General features: G+C 43.4%; 1 protein-coding gene across 4 annotated transcripts in view; it reads left to right on the top strand.

The window, feature by feature from the left end:
* Positions 1–7,030: 7,030 nt before the first annotated feature.
* Positions 7,031–22,630, top strand: part of LRP4 (LDL receptor related protein 4) — an 88,639-nt gene continuing 73,039 nt past the window's right edge. For all 4 annotated transcript variants that reach the window (XM_069857957.1, XM_069857958.1, XM_069857959.1 and 1 more), the window contains exon 1: positions 7,031–7,207. In XM_069857957.1, coding sequence (XP_069714058.1) covers positions 7,102–7,207 — 106 coding nt within the window. In that variant the 5' untranslated portion in view covers positions 7,031–7,101. The remainder of the gene's footprint in view (positions 7,208–22,630) is intronic.

Genomic DNA, 22,630 nt, shown 5'->3' on the forward strand with positions numbered 1-22,630 from the left:
ATTCTGGGTTGTATCAAAAAGAAGCATGGACAGCAGGTCGAGGGAGGTGATTCTGCCTATTCTGCTCTGGTGAGATCCCACCTGGAGTTACTGCATCTAACTCTGGAGCTCTCAGCACAAGAAAGATATGGACATGTTGCAGATGGGTCAGAAGAGGGCCACAAAAATGATTGGGGATGGAAGACCTCTCCTGTGAAGAAAGGCTGAGGGAGTTGGGGTTGTTCAGCCTGGAGAAGAGAAGGCTCCAAGGACACCTTATTGTGGCTTTTCAATACTTAAAGGAGGCTTGTAAGAATGATTAGGAGGAACTTTTTAGCAGGGTCTGTTGCGATAGGACATGGAGTAATCTTTTTAAAATAAAGAGGGCAGTTAGACTAGATAGAAGGAAGAAATTTTTTACAGTGAGAGTGGTGAGACACTGGCACAGGTTGCCCAGAGAGGTAGTAGACTTTGTGACTGAAGTCTGTTTCTGATATTTACTAAGCATACTCGGTGTGCTTGAAGTTGTGTGAAAGAGAAACCTGCCATCCCTGTGACAAAGTTTTCATTGTGCACTGAAAACATGGGTTTGTGCTTGCTGAAGTCACAAATAAAGTTTCCATCAGCTCTGATGGAAATAAATGTAGAAATAGAAATGTAATACACGAACCCACATTACCTTGAACTATCAGAATGCTGATATTATGTTAGTATGCCTAAGTGTCCTAAAAACGTGAAACTGCAATGACATGGACACAAGCATGTGTGGCTAGGAGGGGGTTTGGATGTGTGTGCATGTGCGTGGGTGGCTGATCTCAGACTCATGTGGAGGGTGTGTGCAACTCTGGATCATGCTCCCACCCCTGCTTTTAGTCAGGTCTCATTTAGGCTTGGTAAGAAGCAATTAATTTGTTGCCTCATTCATGTTTATCAAGAGCTAATACAGAAGAGGTGTTAAGAGGTGTCTCTGATTCAGCCACCTAATAGGAAAGCAGATGGTTGGCATGCTGTGTCTCTTATCAGAAAGACTCAATGGTTATATCTTGCGCATGCTGGCAGTACTTGCCTAGCCCATCGTGCTAGTAAAGTATTAAGGACTGAATCATCTTCAAGAAAGAAAACACTGTTTATCTGTCTGTCTAAATTTTTGCATGTCACTCATCTCCATAGTGGCAGGGATTCTGCAAACACGAAAGGTTTGTGAGCTGAGGGGGAAGATGTGTCTTTCACATCTATTCCCATGACTACCTGTTTCTCTTACTGGCCCATTTCATGTATATTAGTTTTTAGAGAAAGAAAAACTCAGCCCATCAGAGATATTTCAGGTACTGAGACATAAGGTCACCTTCCTTTCTGATTGTGTGATTGATTTCTGTAACTAACTTTTTATCTAAATACAGAGACTATTGATGACAAACTACATTAATAGCATGGAGTCAAAGAAAGACACAGATCTTCAGTTCTTTGGAAAATGGTTCTCTACATAGTCAAAAGTTAATTTAGGAGCCACAACTTGCTGCTATCCCTTTGAGTGTGCTTGGAGAATAAAGGTGTTTAGGCATCTGCCTTTGAACTGAGTTCTTCTACTGCTAGCTTTTAAAAGAACCTTTTCCTTCTCATGCTCTTCCTCTTTTCTCTTCTTTTTTTCCATGCCAGAGTCAAGATATTAAGCTGTGCTGTTCCTAAGGCTAGGCCACAGGCTACCTTTGCAATGCAGACATTGTGCAAGGCCTGGGTATTTGCCATTTCACTGAAGGGAGGACCCTCATCAGGAATAGAAGAGGGTGTATTTGCATTATTTTTACATAGAAGATGTAAGGCAACCGACAAAAGAAGGAGCAGAACCAGCTTGCAAGACATCCAGGAAAAGCTACCATCTCAAATAAAACATGAAGACAGGTTTGGGTTTGTTCCACCCCCCTAGTCTGAGAGTCAATTTACCTAGTATATTTGTGGTTTGGTTTTTTTCCAAAGTAGAAGGCTGAACAGCCTGGCAGGTTGGCCTCAGTCACACCTTCCAGACACACACAAAAAAGAAGAGATTCAGATGAATTTGCATGTTGGTCGTTAAATTACAAAGGGCCTTTTGCAATATTATTCATATCTCAGCTTCTGAATGTTGCCATATAATGTAATCTTTAGTTTGTTCTTTTGCAGTGCAAAGGGGAATTAATGGTAGTTCATGAGATGATCACGAAATTGCCCAAAAATAATGTGCTATTGGGATGCTTAGAGGGCAGCAGATAAATGAAAGGTGAAGAAAATGAAGAAACATGTAAGCCCTGATTTGTTAACCTGAATTACAATGACAGTAACACTGCAGAAGATGGCAAGTGGATAACTGTTTTTTTGAGTAAGCTGGCAGTAACTTGAGAAACACTATAAAGAACAATACTGACAGGATTTGAATGTTTATGACACCTATGAGCATGTCTGGGTATACAGCAGTAGTGCCATTGCTTAGAAAACTTCAGGGAAAGTAGCAAGGGAAAAAAGTGACAGCATGAAATATAAATCAATGCTAAAATTTCATTTAATGCATTTAACACAGAGACTATAATTTACAAAACTAGGTCACCAGCTGCAAAAGCTGTAAGACCTTCAGCTCTTTGGAAAATTGAACTGCTTCTTTACATGTCCAAAAATGAATTTGGACACACGACTGTATAACTGCATCTTCCTACATATGAGTAAAATCTTTTAACTTACCAGGCATTCCAGGCTATGACCTCTTTAGTTCGTAGGTGGTACTGAAGAGGAAACCAATGAGGGTAGCGTAGCAGTGGAACAATGATAGAAATTAAAAGGGCCATTGGAAAATTCTCTAGTCTAATAGTGTGGAACCTGTGATTTTATCTCAAATCTAGAGCTCTATTGGGAACAACTTGTTATTTTCCTGGCTTTTCTATTTAGTAAGTAGAGTTCACTAGTAAAACAGAATTTGATCAGCCAGAGTGAAGAGTTTGTAACAATCATTCCAGTTAGAATTTTCTGACTTAAATCCCCCTGGAACCTGGGTTTGGAAGGGGACCCAAAAGACCACCTAGTCCATCCTGCGCTGCACCAAGGCTGGTACCAGCATGTTAATCAAACTTTGTTCTTAAGAATTTCAAGTGGAAGAGATTCCACAATCCCCCTAGATGGTCTGCTCCAGTGTTAAGAAATCTTTAGCTGGAATGCTGATCAGCATAATCTTTTAAACATTTCTTGTCACAAATCAATTTGACTCTTTCATGTCTTTCTGCTGGAGCCATAGAGGATAGCAGATCAACATCTTTCTAATGAGCCTGTGTGTATCAAAAAGCTGCATCTCACTTGAAGCCTTTGTTTTCTTGACTAGGCTTTTTCTCAAAGGGTTTGTTTTCTAAACTTCTCCTTCTTGTTATTTTCTTGTTTCTCTTCAGCTGTGTTTATATTTCCAAGGTGTTCAGCTAGGACCAGACACAGCATGCAATTTGGGGCTCCAGTACCATGTGAAGTTAAGAAATCAAACAAAATGTATTGTCTATGACACACCTGTTAACACATTCCAGAATTAAAGGCATTTTTTTGGCAGTGGTACTGCACAGTTGATTTATATTGTTTGTTACCCATACAATTCTAAGATCTGTTTTTGCTGTATTTCTGTCTAGTCAGGAATTCACATTGTTTATTGATGCCTGTTTCCTAAGAATAGTATTTTGTATTTCTCATTACTGTTTTTTGCCTTGTTGGTTTTTGGACAACCTGTCCTATTTGTCAAAAGCATTTGGTGTGTCTGATCTCATCCTTCCTAGTGTTTGCATCCCCTGCAATTGTTCCAAGGTTATCGGGGTTTTTTTTTAGCACAGATTTTACAAGCATAAATATTGCATCATCTAAGTCAGTAAGCACACTGAACAAAACAGAGTTTAGGACAGAGCCTGAAAGGTTTATTTCTGAGGTGTCTTTGTATGCTGATGGGTAACGACTAATGACTACTATGTTTTCTTCTATCAGATGCCTGCTCACCTTCCACTAGTTGTATTTAAAATGTCATTCAGTGAAAGAGTCCTGTGAAACAATGCCAAAAGCAATACAAGTTGTATCAAGTCCATTGCCTTCTGTTCAGTCAGTGAGCTTAACATTACTTAAAAAAAGAGGCCCTGCATTTTGCCCATTTTCCATGTGCTTTTTTTTATTCTATTAAATTTCTCTATCAAATATTTAAAACACGATTGCTCTAAACCTTTCTGAACATAGTGATTAAGCTGTCTGATCTATCATTCTCTTCCAGTAAACCTGAGGTGTGCAGAACCATCTTCCCAACGAAGAGTCCATTCGAATACTTTAAAAATACTTGGACAGGTAAGACCAAAACTTCACATCCCATTTTTTTTTCTTCCTTTTTTTTTTTTTAACCTCTTCTTCAGGTCTTTGCAGTTTTGAAATAGTTAAAGTGTATTTTACCTGGTAATCCTACCTGGTTCTGGTTCCTTTCTTTCTTCTTTTTCCAATGACACTACATCTTCGGTTCACTTTTTCCTGACACAGGACTGCCATTTAAAATCACTCTGGAAATGATGTGAACCTTAGTATTATTTCATAGTATTATACCTTATAATAATACCTTAGTATTATTTCATAATTTTCTCTCATTGGATTGGTTTATTTTTCGAATGTGTCTGTTTGGGGGAAGGGGAGAATTAAGTGCTAAAATGGTTATTAGGATAATAATCTTCTTCCTGTTCCCTTTATACTGGTGAGTGGATTCTTTTGATTAAGCATTTCTCATATAAATAATTTGGCAAGTATATCTCAATTCTTTCTCATCTGTCTTACAATAGTTACAACAATCTTCTTCCCTCATTGCTATGGCTAAAAGAAAGTACCTACATTGTGCATAGCACAAAGTGCATTCTGATATTTACGTAGTCTTTCTCATTTAGTTTGAAAGAGGCAAATCCTAAGCACATGGTTTGATTTTACCAGCATAATTTAGCAGAACTACTCTTCCTTCACCACAAGTATGCATTTTACACTGCATAAGTCTACTTTACAATGATTCCTCAAAGATCCCATATGGAATGAGTGCTATATTCAGTCATATTAACCAGTAGGTAATTGAGATGTTTATAATACAAATTTCTACCTGCTTAACTGCTAACTATCTAGGAGATTGTTACGAAAGACAATATTAGGTGCTCCTCTGACATTTCACTAGCGGATTTCATAATTATTTATAGGACAGAGATACAATTATAGGGAAGCTGAGCAGGAGAGGAAGGTGATTTTCTGGAATACAGTGCAAGATGCAGTGGACTAGTAATCACACTTTAACAAATGCAAGTGGATAAAAACATTTGTTCTCTGGGGAGAGAGGGACTGATGAGCTAACAAGTGAATTTATTTGTGTTTAGGATAATATTTTTCAAGAGGCTTTTGTTTCAAACACAGGAAAATACTCATCTCAACTGCTGAAAGACTATTCCATGACCTGTGTACATAATTAACAGGAAGTTCTGGGCCCTGTGGCTGTACTTTATAACATTCAGTACTTTGGCATCTAAACTTCTTGTAAGCTCCTGTGAACCTGAAGTCAGCAGGGGTCCTCTGATTTGTACTACCTTAGGATCTAGCCTTAGTGGAGAATATAAACTTACATGAATTTTGGTTATGTTGCCCTGTGCTATAGGGGGATGCAGTAAGAGGTTTGCCTGTTGGCCGGTCAGCCAACCACCAGTAAGAGTGATGTTAACGTTTTCTCCCTCCCTTAACTTCAAATCCCTGTTCCCAACTCTTCCACTTAAATCATCATAAATTCTGGTATGTGGGAGTTTATTCCTTTACAATAGTGGAATGTTCTTTCCATACCTTATTCTGCCACTGCTTCCAAGTCAGTGATAGCATGGAGAGGTTTTTTTTTTTTACCTCTCCACCTCAATCAGTCCCTCCTGGCTGTCTGTGTTGATTGTTACTCTTCTGCAACTTTGTTCACTTTTGCCTATCAAATACGTAGAATTCAGTGCCCTAGCCTAGATGCCACTGCACTCATGCTATGTAAAATGGATCTATTTCTATCTTGAAGCAGTAATTCTACATAAAAAGCAAAAACTCTGCATTTTTCCAATTTTTGGGGGGTGGGGTGGTGTATATTGTACATTTATCCATGGTTTGCTGCTTACTGTTTCTTGTGGCGTTCTTGCTCCCAGGAGTTCTCCTCAGTGAAGAGCTGTTCTCTTGCTCTTTTGATTATTTAAAGGAGGGGATTGATTGCAGCTTCCTCTGGATTCATCTCTACAAAGACTGCAAGTAAGACCATTCCTGTCACTGGCCTTCCAGTGTCAATTTGACAAAATTCCCAACTTCCCCTGTGGTCCAGGGTTTGGACTATCTGAATCAGCTTTCCATTCAAGTTAATACTTTGAAATCAGCAGAGATTAAATATGTATCAACAGTTTCTTGCATTACTATCCCAATGTATTAAAATGTCAACTCATGCTACAGAGGATCACAGAGCTGGCTGTAACGATGGTGTCCTGGGAAAGCCTGGCTGCTTTTAAATGCAGCAGAGACCAGAAGGCACGTAAGACAATTGTCCATGTGCTAATTCCTACTCCGACACGCAACAACCCTAGATTTTTTTTTTTTTTTGATACCCGACATTCATACATAATCAGCTGTGTCTGGACACCCCATCGATAAGGAAAACCCCAAACAGCAGAGCGCTTGTAATGAACAGAGGGAAAAATCAGATGTTTCCCTTTGGTAGCATCCTCTATGCTGGGCAGAAGGCTCGGGGACGAGGTCCTTGGAGGCTTTCAGTTTCCGACGGACACTCGGCAAGCGGCGTTGAGACAGGGAGGAGGCTTGTGCCGCTCGCCCCCGGTTCGGACGAGCCCGCACGAGGCGGGATCGCGGGGGTCTCGCCGCCGGGTGCGCGCGCTCGGCCGCGTCGCCGGGACCGCCTCCGCCGCGCAGAAAGTTTGCGGTTAGCGCCGGGGGGGAGCGGAGCGGGGCGGGGGCCGCCCCGGCGGGGCTCCTCCTCCGGGGCCGGGCCTGGGCCGGGCGGAGCGGGGAAGCGAGCCCCCGGCCCCGCTAGCGAGGGAGCCGCGCGCAGGGCGAGTCCGGGACGCGGCTGCGGGCGCCGCCACCGCCAGCACCATGGGGCGGCGCGGCGGGGGCCGCCGCCTGCCCGCGCCTCCGCGGCTGCCGCTGCCGCCGCCGCTGCTGCTGCTGCTGCTGCTGGGAGCGCTGCTCCGAGCCAGAGGTAACGCGGCTGTCGCCCCGCTCACCTGCCCCGCCGCGCCGCGGGACAAAGCGCCCGCACCCATCCCGCGCCTGGCGCCCTGCCCCGGGCCGGCTCCGCGGGGTGCGTGGTCCCGGCGCTGTGCGGGGTCCACGGGTGCGGAGCCCCGGGGCGGCGCGGGATCTCGGAGTGCGGAGTCCCGGGACTGCGCAGGGTCTCGGGGTCTCGGGGCGCGGGATCCCAGGGCGGTGCGGAGCCCCAGGGCTGTGCGAGGTCCCCGGGTGCGGAGCCCCGTGCGCTCCCGCTGCCGCTGCCCCCGCTGAGCTCGGCGGCTGCTGGGGCTTTGTTGGCGCGGGGCGGGAGCGCAGGTTGCCTCGCAGGCTGCCGTGCCCGGCGTGTCGGGACAGCCGCCGCTCCGCTGCAGGAATGCGCCCGCCGCCACGGGCCCCTTAAAGGCGCAGCCCGGCCCCGCGCTACCTGCCCGGCCTCGCCCGCAGCGCGCCCCGCAGCGCCCGGGCGGCTCCGTCGAGCCTTGACGGGGAAAAACTTTTACCTTTGTGCCCCACTCGGCGAGCTGCTGGCTCTGCCTCGTTGGCGCCGGGGCTTTGCTTGACATGGAAACGTCTAAACCCGTCGGGGTTGTTTAGGCGGGGTCGGAAGGCTTTGAGGAGAGCTGCGGGGGGGGGGGGGGGGGGGGGAAGAAGAACCTTGTTTCTCTCCCCTCTCTCCCCTGGCAGCTGCTCTTCAATCTCACCCGTCCGAGTTCTCCTGCGCTGCTCTGAAATTCCAGGAAGCGCTGCTGCCCTCCATCCTTCTCCCAGGATCGCCTCTGGGGCGCAATCGCATGGGGTTAGGATTTCAAGTAATATTATTTATCTTCTAGCGAGGAAACTAATTGCAGGCAGCTTCGAGGAAGGTGCTAAACCAGCTTGGAAAGCTGAGCTGCAGTTGTGTGTGGTGGAAAAAGCTGCTTTTTAGAAGCCAGAAGGACTCTTTAGGACTTCTCAAGTGCCACACGGATACTTCGCCGCAGTCTGGGAGCATGAAGGATCTAAAGCACAGATCTTAGTGGAGGGGCAGATCTGGATGTCTTTTATTTTGGATGTTGCCCAGGTGCTCCTAGTTAATGTGTCTGGGCCATTTACAGCCGTGTGGGGGATGTCTGATTGAAAGTGCAGGTTTGCTTGTAGGTGGTTGTGCCTTGATGTCTCTGGGATGCTTTTTATGGCACTTTGTCTCTCTTTCAAGTAGTCCTCCCATTGCTGTGCTTTCCTGCGTCCTCTTGTCCGATGAACGTGAGTTTATGATTGGCCAACTGCTTCCAGAAATGAGTATTGTTTTTCCTTCCTGTGAAAATAATTGTTGCAAAAAGAAGACAATGCGTGAGCAATTTTTTTTAATTGTTATTTTCCTATTTGAAGTAAGGAAAAATGAGGCAGTGTGAGGATGGAGGTGGCAGAGAAGATGCCAAAGTTTGTGATGAGTTGGTGTTCTACCCCTTAAATGGAGATTTTTTCATCATTGTCCCTTAGAAATATCCATGGGTATAGTGTGCAGCTTGACTGTTAGAGCATCCACTGCCACAGAACTTGCAGTGCCAAACAGGTAAGTTGTTAGAAGCACTGTGTCATTTATCACTGTGCCTCAGTACAGGAGCAGGTAAAACAAACAAGTCTGGAAGATCTACCTTTGACCCTCTTTTGGTTGTTAGTGGCAGTTAAAACTGGAGAAGTCTATGCCAAAAAAAAAAAAAAAAAAAGAGGTCTGTAATTATCTAGAGCTCTTGAAAAATTGTGTTGAGGGTGAAAGTGGATGTACACAGAGAATTTAAAGCTAATGTCATGCACTGCTGGTGCATGGTGATGAAGAAAGGCCTGCTATTGTCAAGGTCTTATTGTAAATACAGAATGTCACAGAACCTGTCCAGGTGTTATGCTTGCTGTTCTGGCTTCTGGAGCTCTGTCACAAAAAAACATGGCTAATACCAGACCTTCTCGCCCCAAACATCTTGACTGCTTTTTAGAGTCACAAATGTGAATGTCATGTTTCTACAGAAGTATAGTTTGCAGTGTGAATTGCTATCTCCACTACGTGTGCTTGGCATTGCTATGGGTTCTGCAGCTCTCAGCCAAGTGCAAAATGCCTGTTTGGAGCTGATAATGCTCTGTTTTCTGGGTGTGTTGAGAGTACCTGGCTTTACTGGTGATCAGGTTGGGTGATATTCCCAGTTTAGAGTGATGATGAGATCTATCCTGAGTGTTTCTTTCGAGTGGTGAAGGTACTGAATAACATCCCCACTCTTCTAAGAGATGCTGCAAAAGGGTGACAAGTGGCGGCGTTGGGTGTTTTTTGTTTTGGGTTTTTTTTTGTTTGCTATTTTTTTAAAAATAATAAGATGTCAACTTGAAACGTGGTGCCAATAGTGAAAAAAATTAAAGCTTAAATCTCTATATTTGTGTACTTTAGGACTGCTTTCTGCAACAGAGAATCCCTTTTTGCATCCTGGGAGCATGGGTATACGCAGCAGCCAAGTTAATAGCTGGTTAAGTCACATAAAGTGCTTGCATTTCCAAAGCGTCTTGTGAACCTTGAAGGGGGATTTCAGAAAATTTGGAGCTGTTTCTCTACATTGTGTTCACTGAAGTTGCAGAAGAAAGTGTGATTGGGTATAAACATTACCCAGTTGTTTGTAGATCAAACCAGAAATACTAAGTTAATTAAAAAATGAAATTGAAATTATTAGTATTTTGCTTTTACTTCTAAAAACCTGTAGTTATCCAGACTGGTGAAATTAACATTTAAAAATAATTAAAACATTCATTCTATGAGAATGATCTGTAGTCTGATAGACCTCTTGAATCCTCCTGCACTCTTGTGAAATAGGTAAATATTATCCTTGTTTTGTAAATGTGGGAAGTGAAGTAGAAATTGTCTTGCCCAAGGCCAGCTCCATTTGCCCTAGAATGCATCTTACCATTGAGCACAATAGAATGTGTGCTTCATAACACTTATAAAGGCTGATAAAGAGATGTTATCTTGAAAACCAATCCAGGTTTTAAAAATAGGTTTAAAAAGTAAGTGCATGTCCTACACTTTCGTTGAATTCTGTTGCTGCTTGTGACTTTTGTGGCTGTTTTTCTTTTCAATAATACTTCTGTTTCTCTTGCTAATGATCAAAAGATTCATAAAACATATATTTTTACTGACTTCATTTGAGAGAATGAATTGGTAAGTGTTGTTAAAACAAACGTATAAGAAAAGTGGGTGCTTTATTTCTCTAGTCCTCTGATATTTACACTTTAGCCGTTTGTGATGTTATCTCAAAGGGTTTTGCACAGTAAGGTGATATAAACACACACATGCACACTTAAACGGACCATCTTTTAAGATACCTGTTTTTACCTGATGCAACATTCAAGGCTGGACCTCCGGCATGCAGCAAACCCTCTCCATTAATTGGCATACTGTACTTAGTGACTGTCTGTGTTTCACACAAGTCACGTCAGAGAACACTAATTGTAATTGTCGTCCATGAATCTAATGTGCTTGATGGTTAGGCTGCTGCTTTTTGCATCGGTGGTGCCTGTGGTTCTTTGCCATGGCTGTTATGTTAGGCATTACTCTTTCATGGGATTTTGTTGTCTATTCTGTGTGAAGACTGGGCACTCTAAAGCTTCTTGAATTTCTTTCTACATCATCTCCCCTGTAGATTTCCATTTCCCTGTGATAGGCAGTACCTATACCGATACGTGGGCTTGTGATTCTGTAGCCTTATTCATGCTATGAGTCTGATCACTCTGGGACGGTTACCTTGGGAGTATTTGGCTGCCATCCTGTTGTGGGTGAGTTTGTGTTCAGGCATTTTTTGCCTCTGTCGTGTAGAACAGCCTGTTAAGTGCTGAACTATTCCAACTTGTGTATTTAGTCTGAGAGACTCTTGAGCTGCAGTTGGTTTTCCTGCGAGGAGCAGAACTGTCTTGGCTGCTGTAAACCCAGATGAAAGGAGACTCAGTATGCAAGGGTGTGAAAATGAGTTTTCATAAAGACTTTCTTAACATCAAAAGCAGCTGATGTTTTTGGATTGCCTTGCTAAATTGTGGATGGCTGAAACTCCCCATATTGAGTGATTATTGTTGTTTAAGATAGAAGCAAAAGGGGATTGAACAGCTGGGAGCCTGATTCTGATGGTATGCGATACATGCCTATAGCAGGGTGCCTAACGTTAGCACAGCTTTGGGCTGTGAAAAATAACAACAGAAGCTTCTGTTTTTCTTGAAGTTCTTGGGACATTAGATTTTTCTATATTTAGCCACCAGTCAGCAAATCACATTTGCCATTAAGGCAATATTGTATATGCATATTAAATGTTTGCACTGCAAATTGCAGTTTTGTCAAAAAGCATATGCCAAAAGACAGTGTAGACTCTTGTTTCTCAACATGTTGTACGCTAACAGCAACCTTCTGATGCTGCTATACTCGGAAGTAAGAAACACCAGGTATTTTCCCTGAATGGGTTAGGATGAGAATAAAATTCACCTCCGTGTACTGTAGGGTTGAAGTTGTTTAAAGAAATGTTGTCCAGCAAACCTTCCAGTAGAGAATGTGTTTGCCTGAAAACAGACCTCATATTTTGTAGTATCTAGGTGCAGTTTTACTCTTGGAGTTAAATTTACTAGCAGTGAGACACTGTTGTGACTCTGGGCAGGGGAAACCCCTCTCCTGGCTACCAGCATGATGACTTCCTCCATATGCCCTAGCAGGGCATAGTCCTATGTGTCTCTTTGTTACTGCCTGACAGCCCCTCCTGGGTGCTGGAGCTTTCTGTTTCTATTGCATAGCAGCAGTTCTTTAATCAGAAATCTTGTTAGTATTCAAGGATAATTGATCCAACTCTCTGGTAGGGGGTGGGGACCCAGCCTTGCATCCTTCTCCTACTTGCCACCCCCAGTTTGACCCCTGTTGTCTCTTTGTTTTCTCCGGTTAAGTTTGTGCCAGTGATGTGTGTGTGCTGTATTTCCAAGCAGCCTGAAGTTGGCTGTAACCAAGAGCAGCAGTTAAACAGAGCCTGATTTCCCTGCTTCCTGGCGTTTAGTTGTTCAGCTCCATTTTCTGGTCTTCTGTGTTTTTGATTTGCAGAGAAGGAACTTACTTGGTTCCCCCAGGCATCTCTTAAACCCATTAGGACAAACTCCATTATTTCACTGTACTTAGAAATCCTCCTCCTTTAGTCCCAGCATCCATCAAAATAATGTATCCTCTGTAAGGCCCTCTGGAAAATGTTTAATAGGATCTTTTCAAACTCAAGGAGAGTTCCAGTTGGGAAGGGGGAGGGGAGAAGGCTAATGGGAAGATCTGACTGTGACTTGCAGTAAGCCTGAACTTGGCCTGTGTCAGCTTTCCCTTCACCTCCATGCCGAGGGAGTGCTGAACAGAGCGGATCCAACACTGGGATCAAAGCTGGAAACAAAAGGCTTTGGGAGAAAAATTTCCCGTCTGGCCAAGAGGCAGCCACACAAAGGTGGTGCATAATTTATCATTTGAGGTTTATTTCTGCTCTGCTCCTTCTGGAGAGGGAAGGAAAAAAGAAGTGACTCTCCTGCTGTTTCAAAAGGGATAAGTGATGGCTTTGGAGTCTTGAGGCAGGAAGGGGCTAGAGATACCATGGAAAAACATTTTCAATGCAGTCTGTACCCAGCTCCTCTCTTCTCAGGCATGATTAGATGTTATTTCTGCTGGGGAGAACCCTATTCTTGCCTTCTAAGGTTTCAAAGAGTGAGTACTTTTAACTTCTGTGGCCATTCCTGAGTCTCAGTGTATGAAGTGGCTCTGGTCTTGGCAAAATCAAGTTCTTTGAATTTCTGAGGTATTTTTCTTACCTTCAGGATCAGTCAGAGTGCTGTGGCTCCATGTAACATGAAGAAAGAGGCTACATTTGCCCCGGTTTATAGTCTAAATTAGGCAACTAACAATTGATAAATATCAGGGATGTCATAATTCTAATGCGATAGATAAGGTCCAATATTAAAATACAATAGCTTTCTAATTATATTTCCTTTAGCTTTGGTTTAATGGGAAAAGCTTCTGAAAGTTTTTCATTCCAATCGCTTCCTAGAACAAGGATAGAGAGGGGGTTTTGGAAAGGAGTTGGCATCAAAGATGACTGAAAGTTGCTAACCGGGGAAATAAAGATGAGGAAGCAGGTGCAAGGCTAGTATAAACCAGGAGGCAGGAGGGAAGGTTACATAGGAGTATACTAACAGAAGCAAAGATAGGCATTTTGGAAGTGAGAGTCAAGGACATGCGCTGGCGAAGGAACAGAGGAGCTGTGTAAAGAGATCCAAGTGAAGTAATTATATGGGATCTGATGGCAGAAGGGTTGTTAATTTAGTAGTATAAAAGATAGAAGTTTTGAAAGTGAAGTTGAGCACTGTGCAGATTTTAATTGCTGAGGCAGGGACTCATTTTACTAATACTTTAAAGGAGGATGTGACAACCTTTTAGGGACCCTCGACAGTAGAGTCCCTGACCTATTGGGGTGATTTTTATGAAATATCAGAAGCTTTGCAATAAGGGCAGAGGTGAAAGGGAGACTGATATTGGCATAATGCTCAGGTAGTAGGCCATGAGATAGAGGCAGTTGTGGAGCTCTCTGCGGCAGTAGAATGTGGGACCGGTCAGGCTTGGGAACACATGCAGCTAGAAGGATTTTTTGAGTGAGATGCCTGGGAAGATACTTTGAACCATAGTCCTGTCTGGAAAAGTGTATGAAATGGGAGGGCAGAGTTGAAGAGAGAAGCTGAGAGGTTGGAAATGATTGCCTGGAAAAAAGCATAAAGTGAGAATAGGAGATTACTCTGGGTTTGGAAAGGAGTCTGGGTACAGAAGCAACAAGACTGGTGGCAGAAAATAACACCTTTCCTGGAAAAGGAGGCTACTTCTCTTCCTCTTCTCCATTAAGAATTGCTGTGTGAAGGAGTGAGTCACAAGTGAGAACTTTTAAGACAAAAACATGTGATGTTTTCAGCCCCCTTTTCTGAAGTGTTCAGAAGTATTGTGTGACTATGTGAGACGGTTAGAGGGAAACATGTGCTCTGCTCCTATAGCCTGAATCTCCAGCTCCATCAGTTCATTTGACTTGGTGGCAACTGGTAGTGTTCTTGCCTAAAGTGCAGCCGTTCACTGTAGCACAACTGTGTCTCATGAGATCTAGGATTAGAGTAAAATAAAGACACACCTTAATTATTTTTTTTCTTTGTGCTCCCACCTTATTTTAGTTCTGAATTTCCATAACTGCTGAATAGTCAAATCCGTTCTCTGCAACTCTGAGGGCAAGGAAAAAAAATGAGAAGTCTCAGGACTGTCATTTCTTGCTTCTGTTCTGAGCTCCTGAGGGTGAACCAGGAGGTGGGATAGTTCTCTGAATTAAAATTGCATTTGTTAAGAGGAAGCTGGCTTTACTGCTATCCTTTGTGATTCAGAGTTTGCAGCTTCTTCAGGCTTGACAAATTTAGGAAATGAGGTTTTTGAGATTGTGTTCCTCACACTGTGATTTTTGAAGCCTGTTACTCTTGTAAAGCCTGAGTTGAGTTTCTTGTGGCTGGAGGACATGCCTCTAATTTGTGCTGCCTTTTCAAAAGGGCCTTGATCAGCTTAGCACCTATTAGCATAAGGAAAAACATAATAGGTCTGGCTGTGGGAGAAAACTAGAGGGTTTGCAGCACTGCAAATGGGGATAGACTGTAGGCTGCCATTCTGGAAGTTTTAATAGCCAAGAAGAAGCAGAAAATAGTCATTGGCAAATAGGAATGCTAGTGGTCTATCTGCATTTTTGTCATGGATCTCAAACAGAAGTATTCAGTGTCTAGATCTTAGAAAGCATCATAAAGGAATAGGTGGGAGACTAGTTCAGGTCTCCTGACAAAGGCACTAGTTGTTGCCCTGCAAACAGACTTAAGTTTAATACAAGTAAAGATCAGGTTGAATTAAGAGCTGTATCTATGCGGAGTCAAAGTGGTGAAGGAACTTTTGTTGAAAACATGGAAGGACTGAATTGGGACGGAAGGACTGAAGGGCTTGGATACATGGAAGGACTGAATTGGGCTGGTTAGTGAGGTTATGACTCTGCTACCTTTGCTAGGCCTTAAGAAAGGCTGTCCCTGGGTCGGGTGCCTTTCCTGTACTGGTGAATGGCAGCTGGAAGACGGTGCTGATTCATGAGCAGTTAAGATGTCTCCACCACAAGGGTGGTCACTTCATCTGTTGTCCCAGTTCTAACTGTCACTGCTAGTGAATCAACACCACCTGTAGGCCTTTGTTCACTGCGTTCTTCAGCATAAGGGAGAATTCAGACCTTTAGTCAGCACGTTTAAACAACAGAAGGTGTTTAGGCCTTTGGGGTGTGTTTTGGTTTTAGATTGTGTGTTTGTTTTACCAGGCCCAGGGTTCTTTTATCTGTGGAGCAGGTAGATGTCCTGCCTGTGCCTCATCTCCTCTGGAAGAGAATATTTGTCATCTTTTGCCAGTTACATTGAGTAATTTCTATGCTACTGGTACTCTAGCAGGGAAGAACAGCCTTGTGGATCTCTGCTTTCTGCAACTTTCCACTAGAAACTTCTTTGACTTGAAGCAGCTCATCCACTCACAGGAGAAGCGTGTTGTTTCGTTGAGGTTTCTCATGTTTGTGACTTACCTGCTGTGAAGATACGGAGCTTCCTTACCTGGAAGATACGGAGCTGTAATCAACTGTTGCCCTTAGTGCAAATTCCAGCCTAATTCCTTAGGTTAAGTTTTCCAGTTAATTGTGCCTAGAAAATGGTTTTTTTCATACTTCCTTTCTTGCTTATTATAGTTAGTTCTACACCCACAGGGCTTCAGAAGTCTGGGAGCAACCACTGAAGTTGGAAAGGAATGTCTAAAAAAAAAAAAGGGATGGGGGGATAATTCCTGGTATACTCCATAGTAACTCTTTGTTGGTTGGTTTGTTATGCTAGAGAAGGTAACATTTGATGGAAATTATGGGTATGCTGGAGGAAGAAGAGAAGCTCGGATAATTACTTTCTGAGAAATGACCCACAAGCAAATTTTGTGCTGCAGGTGCTTTAGAGCAGACTGGCAGGAAAGTGGGAGTGGCAGGCATTTGCCTACTTGGAACAGTTGGCAACACCCTCCGTTTAGTTTAATCAGGTGTACAGGCCAGTTCTAACAGTTAGTGTAGAACTAATGGGAGATATAGGGCAAATTAAACCTATGTACAATCCATCAATTGTAGGATAAAAATAAACAATACTCAGACAGAAGCCTTTGAGCAAGGAAGGGAGTGAGGCAGAGATGACATCTTTGGTATGTACATCTTGACTTACTCGCTCAGGCAAAACAGCCTCTGAGGTCAGGCTTCCGATTAAGTGACTGGGACAGCTGCCAAAACACCTACGTTTGCTGCCTAATGTACTGCAGTGCATTGGTCCTGCAGGTTAATCTGGGAAAGGCATGGAGTGATATCTGGGTTTGTTTGGGGCTTTTTCTTGAACGGTGTCATAACAACATGCTTTGCATCCTGTATGTCAAGATCTTAAAAATAATTGTGATGGTGATGCTAAAACTGCCTGTCAAAATGTGGTGAGGAAAGATGGCCATCAGAGTTGTGTCACAGAAGACTAGATATGCCTAGGGAGCCAGCTTTTCTGACCTTGCAGGCTGCATACCAAAGTCTTTAAGGTATGCGCAGTATGGCTTTGTGCCCTTTAGAAATAAGCAGAAGGGGAGCGGCTCACAGAAGGGAAGTGACAGTTACTCTGTAAGAAGAGAATTGTTCTGTTGCAGGACAGAGGCTGGGCTGAGGTGGGCATGCAACAAGATCCCTCTACAGCCCTGTGCTAACCACTCTCAGGAGCTCTCACGTGCCAAAGGCTCTGTGCTGATGTGGCTGTGCTGGCTATATAGTGGCCCTAGCAAGTAAATCACATTTCAACTACTCAAATCACGTGAACTGAATACAATGATGAGATTTTCCTGCTATATTATTTGATGGCAAATTAAACACTCGATTCCCACAAGAATGAACTCCAGAGCTCTGCATGTTCTTACTTTGTAACCAAAGCAAAGTTGTTTTGGTTTTTTTATTTTCAGATGTGCAAAGACATGATAGAACCTAACCTATTAAATCGATGTAGTGATGGCTACAGAGAAGAACTGGAGTATTTCCATTGCTGATCTTTGCATAGAAAGACTTGAGGCTGGTGTTATTTCAGCCAAAGCAGCAAAAGCTATCTCCCCCTAAAAGTGCTAGAGAACCGTAGACTAAAACCAAAGTGAAAACTCTGTCCATTCCTACAAAAACATTGGTTTTGGGGTTTAGCACTCCATTTGAGACTAATGCAATAAATAATCCAAAATCCGTCTGTTTGAGAAACTAGTCTGAATCTAAACTGGAACACAACTTTCTGTAACGCAAAAGAAAATATCAAAATTTACCAGCCAACTAGACTGCCACAACTACACTCCCTGCACAGCATCAGGGAAGCTGATGAGGTGCCAGGTAGCTGGTTCCAAGTGGATCTCCAGCTTGGAAGACAGCTTCATTGGAGGCTCAACTTAAGTGCCTCTTTGCAAATTCATGTAGCATGGGGAATAAACAAGAGGAGTTGGGGATGTGTGCATGCCTGCAGGGCTATGACGTCATTGGAATTATGGAGGCATGGTGGTCTCCTCAGAGACTCTCCAAGCTGAAGAACTCCAGCTCTCCCAGTCTCTCTTCCTAAGGGGGGCGTTTCAGACCTTTGGTCATTTTTGTGGCTCTCCTCTGGACCTGCATGAATGGGTCCATGTCTTTCCTGTGTTGAGGGCTCCAGAACTGGACACGGAATTCCAAGTGTGGTCTCACAAGAGTGGAGTAGAGGGGCAGAATTACCTCTATCAACCTTCTGGCCACGCCTCTTTTGATGCAGCCCAGGATATGGTTGGCCATCTGGGCTACAAGTGCACATTGCCAGCTTATGTCCAGCTTCTGATCCACCAGGACCTGTAGGTCCTTCTCAGCAGGGCTGCTCTCAATCCCTTCATCCCTAGTCTGTATCAATATTCAGGGTTGCCCTGACCCATATGCGGGACCTTGCACTTGGCCTTGTTGAACCTCATGAGATTTTTGCAAACCCACTTCTCCAGCTTGTCATGGTCCCTCTGGATGACATCCTGTCCCTCGGGGATGTCAACTTCACCACTCAGCTTGGTGTCATTTGCAGACTTGCTGAGGATGCAGTCAGTCACATTGTGTATAACACTGATGAAGATATTAAGCAACACCAGTCCCAGAACAGACTGCTGAAGGACACCTCTTGTCACAGATCTTCATATAGACATTGAGATGTTGACCACTACCGTCTGCATACTGCCATCCAACCAATTTCTCATCCACCAAACAGTCCACCCATCAGATCCATATCTCTCCAGTTTAAGAGAGAAGGATGTTGTAAAGGACCATGTCAAAGGCCTTGGAGAAGTCAAGATAGATAACATCCATGGGTATTCCCTTGTCCACTGATGTAGTCACTCTCATAGAAGGCTGCTAGGACTTACACTTTGTGAAGCCATGCTGGCTGTCTTGAATCACCTCTCTGTCCTCCGTGTGCCTTAGCATAGCTTCCAGGAGGATCTGTTCCATGATCATCCCAGGCACAGAGGTGAGGCTGACATGTTGGTAGTTCCCAGGGTCCTCCTTTCTACCCTTTTTAAAAATGGATGCAGTGTTTTCCTTTTTTCCAATCACCAGCAACTTCTCCGGACTGACCTGATTTTTCAAATGGCTTGGTGACTACGTCAGCCGATTCCCTCAGAGCTCTCAGATGCATATGAGGACAGACAGAGAGTTTGGCTTGTTTAGCCTAGGGAAGAAAAGGCTCTGGGGAGACCTTAAAACAGCCTTCCACTATTTAAGGGGGGCCTGCAGGAAAGCTAAGGAGGGACTCTTTATCAGTGAGTGCAGGGATAAGATGAGAGGTAACAGTTTTAAGCTGAAAGAGGAGAGATTTAGATTAGATATTGGGAAGAAACTTTTTACTGTGAGAGTGGTGAGGCGCTAGAAGAGGTTGCCTAGAGAAGTCATGGATGCCCCATCCCTGGAGGTGTTCAAGGCTAGTTTGGATGAGGCTTTGAGTAAACCGATCCAGTGGAAGGTGTCCCTGTCCATGGTGGGGGGGTTGGAACTGGATAACCTTTGAGGTCCCTTCCAACCCGAACCATTCTATGATTCTGCGATTCTATAAGTTATTGCACAAAGTTATGGTGGCAGATAATGGCCATATTAAATGTGCAAAATGAGGTCAGACTCATTGACCAAATACTGAACTGGCACGTTCAACAAGAACATCACGCATCAAACTGTAATTGTATGGGAAAGGGAAGTAAAAGGAGAGACTGAGAAGGAAATCTTCTGTCAGTAAAGTATCAAAGATTAGAGAGGAAGCAAACACTTATCTTACCAGAAGTATGACATTCCTTGAAATATTTGATTTCTATCATGGTAAATCATGCTGTGTAGCTTTCTCTGTTAAAACCTCTGTGGAGGTAGGCAGTTCATATCTGGGAGATACTTAAGTGTGCTGTGTCTTGCATGTGGGTAACACTTGCAGAGCTTATTTTGCCAATAAAAGTGTCTTTGAATTGGCTGTGGTGGGATGTGGTTCAAGTTCTGATGCAGCATGAGACTCTTTGTAAGTGCATATTTTGATAAGAACTCATCTCTAAAATCTTTAGTCATTTTGTTTTCTTGTTGGTGTTGTGAATTGGTTCCTTCCCTTCTGTGGTCCGTTGTTGTATGGTTGATGTTTGAAAATGAAATGTCTTCCATCTGGTTAAGAAATTTGATTTATCCTTGGAGGCCTGAACTGTTGCCTTTGTGATAGGAAATGAACAATGTTCCAACTGTCCGCAATTATCAGCCACTTGACTTCCTGCAGATGCGTGTCTCTCTTGCAAGGACACCAGAAGAAATGACTTATGGATCATGAGTGGCATTTTTCCTGTCTTCTGTTCCTTCACCTCTATCAATTTAGTTCCCTCCCATTTAAACTTTGTAAATGAAAATACTCTTTAGAAATACTGGGCTTGATAGTAGAAATGTGGCTTGCCTGGAACATGGTCAGTAGCTTGTTTCAGGGGACGTGGAGGATGTAACTGCAAATGACTTGTAAGGACATGTTACTTATTTGGAGTAGGGTTTAGCATACTCTCGCTTAATGGGAAACTTTGTCTTCAAAATACTGTTTTAGAGTAATAGAAAGCCCATGGTTTGGAATATCGGAATAAAAGGAATTTTTGTTCCTGCTGCCTTTTGCTTTCAGTAAACTTGGCATCTCTGAGATATTTTTTTTATGGGGGTGCTAGGATGTTATCATTGCTGAGGATTGTTCTCTGCCTGCAATGTATGTGGCTTGGCCTCCAGCTGCAGGGCTTCATTGATGCACAGAGTGTGGTTTCATATTACGCCTAATCTAATGTAACTGTGGGTTGCCCCACAAGAGCAGTCTTGCTCCCTTGTCCCTTTTATAGGTCTGTGAGCATGTCTGCTAGATGAATTGGTTCAGCTTGTTGATCTGTCACAGGACTGAGCTGTAGAATGATGAAACCAGTAGTCCCACGGGTTGTGTGGTATTGGCAAGCCAAAAAGAATTGCTCCTCAGTGAGCTGACCAGTATAGACCTGACAGAAGGATGGAGGGAGGCAAGACCAACTGTGGTTTTGGCTTGCTGCTACTTCACCTTATCTTAACAATGATTTGGAAAGACTTTCCCTGGAAACAAGGGAAGGTGAGAATTCAAGCCCAAGATTCCATTTTCATGGCTTGTTTAAACATATGCCTCTTTATTGTATTATACTTGTATGACAGTACTGTATTAGTGTCAAAGTGTGGTGAAATATTTTGCAACTGGTGCAGCACATTTATTGGTGATGCCTTTTGTGTTGGAAACTTCTGTTCAGTAAGACTGGAATCTTAACACCTCCTATCTTGTTTTACTTGGGCTAACACAGACATACGTTCTGAGTTGTTGCCAGAGAAATTGTCAAGCTAAATGTGAAAAGCTTTATCCCTTTGCTAGTGCCTTGACTCTTCTTTCTTAATCATGCCTTTTGAATGACTGATGTCTAGCAAAGAGTTGTTTTTTTTCACCCTTATTTGTAAAATCTGGATCCAAGTTGTGCTTGCTCTCCCCACCTCTCTCCAGTTATGCTGCGGTGCGTCATGGTTTGACAAGCCTGGCCTGGGCATGTACACAAAAGGAGGCACAATCCCACCCTCCTCCAGAGTTGATGCAGATACGGCAGCGCTGGCATTAAGTGTCTGGTTAATCAAAGGAAGACAGCTGTTTGGAAACATAAGCTGCCTAAACAGCCATTCCTGTTCTCCCTGAATGAATATGTGGCAGGCTGAAGAGGAAGATGTACATGGGCTGAATGTCACACATGAATTGTCAATTGGATCATGTAAAGATGCACTCTGATGGAAATCAGAGCTTCACAGTGTTATGTACAGCGTGGACATACAATAACAACAGTCTTTAGTCTGAAGAGCCCGTAATTTCTATATGTAGTAAATTGACAGATGTATTGAATAGCAAGAGACAAACCCATAATGAGAAACTGATTAGCATAGTAAAGAGGGGCTCTACTTAAACACTTACCCTTCTAGTCTGTATGTTGGTATTAGTCCTGTCCTCTCCATCCTCAAAATATCTTTCTGTTGAAGCTGCCTTTCTCTAATCTGCTCCCTCCCCCAACATGCTGCATGCAATATTATCACAGCTAAATAGACACGGTTGTTGTGTCTGGGGTCTGATACTGGGAGAATGAAAGTTCTTCTCAGATGTAATGATCTTCTGAGAGAATCTAGTTGTTGTTTTTCTCCTGGATAGTGCATGTTCCTGTTATCTGCCACCATGTTTGATAAATGGTTGGCATTATTCTTATAAAGGGTATCTTACCTGGACTCAGCTCACAAAGATCTCTTCTGCCTTTGTGACTCTTCCACTCTTTCGCCTGTCCTGACTGTAGCAGCTCTTAGGATGGATCACAAATGGATATTTAACCATGTAATCACAAAGTTCAAGGAATTTGAGAACAGAAACATAACTTTGACTTGGGTAAGAGTCTAAGTGTTAAACCCTGGATTCCTGACTTGGGACAGTTTAGCTGTGGCCAACTTGAAATACTACTTATTGCATGTTCCTTTTCGCTGCTTTGTAGCAGCAAGCTAAATTGCTGGGTAGAATTCTGTAAATATATAATTGGCTTCAGTGGCTGTATTTACCCAATAGCTTGAGTGGTTTTCCCCATAAATTTTGGAGATATCTCTGTGGAACTTGGGATGTTCCTCTTTGCAAGCTGACATAAAGGTTCCCTGTGATTGTTGGGCCAGATGTACTAATGGCCAAGTCTTAGTTTGGGGTTTTTTTG

This window comes from Phaenicophaeus curvirostris, chromosome 5, assembly GCF_032191515.1.
Source record: "Phaenicophaeus curvirostris isolate KB17595 chromosome 5, BPBGC_Pcur_1.0, whole genome shotgun sequence".
NCBI lineage: Eukaryota > Metazoa > Chordata > Aves > Cuculiformes > Cuculidae > Phaenicophaeus > Phaenicophaeus curvirostris.